The sequence below is a fragment of the Hordeum vulgare genome, chromosome 3H (assembly GCF_904849725.1).
Source record: "Hordeum vulgare subsp. vulgare chromosome 3H, MorexV3_pseudomolecules_assembly, whole genome shotgun sequence".
NCBI lineage: Eukaryota > Viridiplantae > Streptophyta > Magnoliopsida > Poales > Poaceae > Hordeum > Hordeum vulgare.
This window is the reverse complement of record NC_058520.1, coordinates 518689011-518694941: the sequence shown is the minus strand read 5'-3', so window position 1 is coordinate 518694941 and position 5931 is coordinate 518689011. Positions and strand designations below refer to the sequence as shown.

Sequence of the window (5931 nt, the reverse complement as noted above, 5' to 3'; positions counted from 1 at the left end):
CGACAGCCCAATCACAAGAGCGCAGCCGAAAAATGTTCGCCCTCCGCAAAACCCTGCTCCACGGCCGCCTCCCCGCGCCGCCGGCCACCGCCGCCTCCAGGATCTCCTCATTCCTCCGCTCCCTCTGCACATCTCCGGGGGGCGAGGGGGGCGGGGACGAATGGGGCTCCTCCTGGTCCACCGGCATCACCAAGGACCACTTCGACGGGTCCGCCTCCGCCGTCGGCCGCCCCTCCCCGTCCGCCCCCGTCTCCAAGGAGCTGGCGGCCGTACGCGCCATGGACGAGGAGGAAGAGATCCTGCGCTCCGTGGATCGCGACAACAAGGAAGGGAAGGAGTTCGTGGACTCGTGGGACAAGCGGTTTCAGGAGACGTGCGAGCTGCTGAAGCAGGTGCGGGAGCCCGGATCCCGGGGCTCCTACCTCAAGGACTCGGAGAAGCAGGAGATGTACCGGCTGCACAAGGAGGACCCCGCCACGTACACCGTGGAGCGGCTCGCCAAGGACTTCCGCGTCATGCGGCAGCGCGTGCACGCCATCCTCTGGCTCAAGGAGATGGAGGAGGAGGAGGAGAGGAAGCAGGGCAAGCCGCTCGACGACTCCGTCGAGATCCTGCTAGATAGCTGCCCAGAGTACGTGAAGAGATCCTTTTTGCTCCCTTCAGTTTTGTGTTGAAATAACTAGATTGCGAGTCGAAAATCTAGGGTTCTAATTCGTAACCCTCTGGTTTTATTTAAGAGAATATTATTGGGAAATCAATGACTAGAAGAAATTGATTCTGCTAATTCGTAAGGGGTCTAGCTAATTCGTAAATTCACCAAGTCTCTTGAGTTTTGCTTCGTGCAGTTTCTTCCTGAATAGAAATGTCCAATGCTCTGGATCATGGCAATTGATAGTAGCACTCTGGTAATCCTAGGTTAGAACTATGTAACTGAGACTGAACTGATGTATGGTTGCTGAAATGAAATGAGTCAAAGAATTCTTGTTGAGTGGATGGGAAAGCATTAAACTACGTGTTTGTGTTGCAAATAGAGTTATTCCTGGATGAAGTTGGCTTAAGTGTTGCTCCCTCCATCCCAAAATAAGTCTCTCAACTTCGTACTAACTTTAATACAAAGTTAGTACAAAGTTGAGAAACTTATTTTGGGACCGAGGGAGTATTTTGCAAGCAAAAACTGTCATTAACATAAAATCCTTGAGAAGTTCAGCTCAGCTGCATTCCTGTTCTTCTTAAAATTTAGTTGTGTATTACTCCCTCCGTCCCAAAATAAGTGACTCAACTTTGTACTAACTTTAGAAGTTAGTACAAAGTTGAGTCACTTATTTTAAAGTTAGTACAAAGTTGAGTCACTTATTTTGGGACGGAGGGAGTACTAGTTATCTCAACATTATATGCATAAAGGCAATTGTGGAATTGGCAAAATAGTGGGAATTTCTTTTAACTTCTTGGTGAAGGCTGTTATGTACTAAATTGCACATTTACTCCGTAACTCCATATACGCGGAAGCAACTGTTTACGAATTGTCTGTGTTTCTCTCGTGAGTAGTGAGAATAAAACTATGAGATTGGAAGGTTATGCTTGGAATTGCACATATTACTCCCTAACTGACTCTTCCTTTGTGTTTCTAGGTTTTTCAATTCCCATGACAGGGAGTTTCATGTGGCATCTCTTCCATATAAACCTGACTTCAAAGTTATGCCTGAGGGCTGGGATGGTACAACAAGAGATCCTGATGAGGTCCTGTATGAGATTTCGATGAAGGAAGACCAGATGTTATATGAGGAATTTGTTCAACGCTTGGAGTTCAACAAGAAAAAGGTAAGAAGCCTTATGTACAGGACCAGCAGTCTCTAATAAATAGATTTCACTAGAAAGACCCTATAAGTTCCATAAGCTCGGGTATGAATTATTAAGCAATTAACTGTAAAGTAAGCATAGCATGGAACTGAGGCATCTCAAGGGGATAATAAAATTGTAAAATTTGATTTAACTTGGGAAGTTATTATAATTTGTGATGCATGATTTTTCATACAGCTGGTTCGCAAAATGACACACTTGATTAGAGGGCATCTGTACAGACACGTAGCAGGACGATAATGCAGCATTAAGCACCTCAGTTAAAATACCACTAGTATCAATATACAGCAATACTATAATTTCAAATGCTAATTTCAAGGTAAGAAGTCTTACCTATAGCAGGCTCAAATAAATATATTACATTTTCTTCGCTCCCTTTATCATATTTGCTGAAAGAGAATGACCCTTTTTTTTTTGTAATCCAGTAGAAACTCCTGCAGCGGATTTATTTATGGCAAAAAGAGTTGATCGTGCTGTTCTGTTAATACTTCTGTTGTCTAGTGCAAATTCCTGCAGTCTGGTTGTAGTGACTTAAGGCCGCATGATAATTGCTTGCTAAGTTTGCTTGTTGTGGTGGTGGTATTTGTGCATAGGAAAACCTTGTTCATGTCAAATTCTATGGAGAGGGGAATTGGAAACACTCTTTCTGTAGCAAGTTTTCCATTGGTCATCTCCTTTCCATATCTGGACCTGTCTGTAGCTAGTTTTTCATTGTCCATCTGCCTCATGCTTTATTTGTTTGCAGGTGGCAGGGGAGGTGAAGTGCCACAAGTACAGCAGACGACGACCAGACGATGGATGGGCCTACATGGTTGAGAAGCTCGGACCACAGGGAAGGCGTGGTTCAGGAGGGGGCTGGAAGTTCATCAGTTTGCCCGATGGATCAAGCCGCCCACTGAACGACACGGAGAAGATGTATGTGAAGAGGGAGACTCCCAAACGGCGGAGGAGGATCATTGCTCCTTACAAGTAATAGGAAGGCCCCTTCGCTCGTTATAATGCACGTTCTATGAACGAATGGTCTATTGTCGTTCTCCAGGGAAGCAGAAGCGTGAGAGGTTGTAACCACAGGCATCGGTCGTGTTTTGTTGCAGCGCCAGCAGAATTCATCTTGTTTTGTTGCAGCGCCACCAGAATTCATCTTGTTTTGTTGCAGCGGAGGTGGCTTAATGTATTCTTGGCATTTGTAACAAGTTCCATTCCCCACTTCAGGCTGATGAATAATATGTCTTTGAACCGTTGGCGTCTCTCAGTGTCCACAGCATTTCTGGGCAGGTCACTCGGTAGGCATTACCAGGCAAACACACTTTTTGTAGTTAACATTTCATATTATCTCCTTTAGTTCTTTTTTTTTTTGCTTGCAACGAGTACTAGTACTACCAGGGCATAAAATTTCCTCTTACTAGTTGGACTGGAGGCCTAATAGACTATTTCTGATGTGGAGATGTATGATTTCCTTTTCTGCTGTACAAATGCAAATCTCCTGTTGTGCCCAATCATTTGCTTCCACTGGTGCTTCGATTTCCAAGGTCGAAAGGATAGCGACAAATGTGATTCAATAAACTTAGTTTGCAGTCATCTATGACTAATTGCCACTTCTTTTGGGGCTTATGATGCCTGTCAAATAAGTTGTCTCATATCCATCTTATTCCGGGCAGATTATTTTTACAGCCCAATCTGATATTTTATTCTGAAAAATACTTTTATTCTAAAACTAGTACTTTCTTTGTAAAGTAATACAAGACCTTTTAGATCAGAGAGAGTACTAGATAAACTATCATGCTTAAAACGAGGCAACTTATTTTGACAGCCATCCATGAACATAAATTAGTAGGCTTCTAGAATAAAGCTGAGTTTGACAGTCACTTGTGACTTGTGAGCCTGAAAAGAACTGCCCCTAGCGAAACGAAGTGGTAAACGCCGATTATCTTGCGAAAGAGTAGAGTATGCATCTAAACCATGCTTAGAGCATCTCTAGTAGAGCCCCCAAACCCTTAAAAATAACCGTTTTTTTATAGTTTTCGTCAAAAAAGCGGTGTAGACTAGAACTCTTAAACTCTTAAACACATAAAAAAATTTAGAGGTCCAACCCTCAAACGTCTTCCCAGCCTGTAAAAGTGAGGGTTGGGGAGCAAAATCTACCCCAATCCTCAAACCGTTCCATCCTAGCGCGGGAGGGAAATTTCCCATCCCAACTACCTCCCGCGCCCACGCCGGCCGCCTCTCCGACCGCCGCCGCCGCCGTCCCGCCCCGGACGCCTCCCCTCCACCTCCCGAGACGCCGCCGCTGTCTCGCCCCCCCCCCCCCCCCCCCCGCCGCCCGCCTCAACCTCCCCGGCCGTCGCCCGCCTGGATCTCCCTCGTCGCCGTTGCCTCCTCGACCTCCGCCGCTGCCGCCCGCCTCGGCCTCCCAGCCGCCGTCTCCGCCTCCCGCCCGCCTCGACCTCCCCAGTCGCCGTTCGCCTCGGCCTCCCCGCCCGCCTCCGCCTCGACCTCCTCGGCCGCCTCCGCCACCCCCCGCGCCCTCCGCCTCCCGCAGCAAGAGGCCGCCCGAGCTCTCCTCGCCGATCCGCAGGAATATTCTGTTATAAGTGTTGGGTTTGAGGGTTCTAGTCTTTATCCCTGTTTTTTAACCCTTAAAAGTGTCAAAAATGACCAATTCTCAACCCTTAAAACTGGTTTTAGATTTAAGGGTTTGAGGGTTCTACTAGAGATGCTCTTAGAACAAGGCAGTTTGAAGGTAACCCACTCACATTGTTCTGGGAGGCGCGTCATGGTAAGAGCATCTACAGTCGGACATAGCAAATTCAGATCCTTAAATGTTCATGGACCAAGCACGCTTCATTTGTTAACTCTACACTTTATTTGTTAACTCTACAGCTAGACATAGCAAATTCGGGGGCACTGACCAAGCACGCTTTATTTTTAACTCTACATTCGCGTTCCTCATATTCAAACCCTTAAAACCTTATAAATATATGCAACGCTACGTAAAACTAGATCAAACACGCGGTTCATCGGGTCGTATTGCATCCCCAGACAAAAGGACCATAGTTCGTCGGCAAATTCATACTATAAACTACTAAACATACTTTAAACATAAAGAAAACAGGAAAGAGCGAGGAAATATAATTTCCTCGCCAACCTCTTCCCCTTTCAGTCGCCGACGCAGCTGTGCTCCTCCTCTGTGTAAGCATCGATGTGCGGAGGTTAGTCGTCGTCGGAGCTAGAGGTGGAGTCGTCCGTCAGGTCAGAGTTGCCGGAGCTGCACCTCATGTCCAACAGCCTGCAGAGTAGGCGGTCTTGCTCCTTGGCATGGCGGGCCGCCTTCGCCTTCATTGTTGCTGCCGCCTTCTTGTTTGCCTCGCGCTCCAACGCTTCGATGACGAGTTGGAGCGCCTCGGCATTCTTGTGGCGAAGGCGACGCGCATCCGTCTCCGTCGTCCCGAGAGAGCAGCGGAGGACTGACGTGAGGAGCGCGTCCTCAGGGTCGACCGACGTGCTCGCGCGTGAACGGTGTGCAACCATCACATCCCCCCTTCCCTCATCTGATGTCATTCTCGTCAGTCGGCACGAGACTCAGACTCGAGTGTCCTCATGTGCCCGGTCCCGACGCGGGCACGAGGACCCAACGGTGGCCGAGTACTACTTCCGGACCAATGGGTGGTGGAGGTCGGCGTACCTGGAGAGGAGCGGCCGGAGCTGCGCGCCAGGCTGGAAGGGTCCGTGACGCCGATGACGCTGCGTCGACGGGCAATAGGCGTTGAGGAAGAAGATCCGCCGCTGTCGGGGCCGCCTTGCTCCACCAATGACCTCCTCAAGGCGATGCGGAGGGTCACCTCCTCCACATCGATGTTGGAGACGTCGGATTCTGCAACAGAGTTGCTTCCGCCGCTGCCCATCGGATCAGACAAGAGGGGATCGGAAGTGGACTAGACGAAGAGAGTGAAGTGTCCAGTGTTTAGGGTTTGTGGATGAGTGTATTTGTGGGGTCGGTGATGGACCGGACTGACGCGGCGGGCGTGTTCGGTCCGCCTCATATCCATCCCATATATGAGTTGGATATGAAGGTTC

At 48.6% G+C, this 5931-nt stretch overlaps 1 protein-coding gene across 1 annotated transcript; it reads left to right on the top strand.

Moving 5' to 3' along the window:
* On the top strand, positions 1 to 3093 carry LOC123444624 (protein GAMETE CELL DEFECTIVE 1, mitochondrial). Its single transcript, XM_045121410.1, has 3 exons — positions 1 to 631; positions 1629 to 1818; positions 2603 to 3093. Exons 1-3 carry the CDS (start codon positions 33 to 35, stop codon positions 2828 to 2830), a joined length of 1017 nt encoding a protein of 338 aa, XP_044977345.1. The 5' UTR covers positions 1 to 32; the 3' UTR covers positions 2831 to 3093.
* The last annotated feature ends 2838 nt before the right edge of the window (positions 3094 to 5931 follow it).

What these genes read in the sequence shown, in the direction of transcription:
- LOC123444624 (XM_045121410.1), top strand. Translation starts at nt 33, where the DNA reads ATGTTCGCCCTCCGCAAAACCCTGCTCCACGGCCGCCTCCCCGCGCCG. An exon ending in CTGCTAGATAGCTGCCCAGA is followed by an intron (nt 632 to 1,628) that starts GTACGTGAAGAG and finishes TTGTGTTTCTAG; the next exon opens with GTTTTTCAATTCCCATGACA. An exon ending in TGGAGTTCAACAAGAAAAAG is followed by an intron (nt 1,819 to 2,602) that starts GTAAGAAGCCTT and finishes ATTTGTTTGCAG; the next exon opens with GTGGCAGGGGAGGTGAAGTG.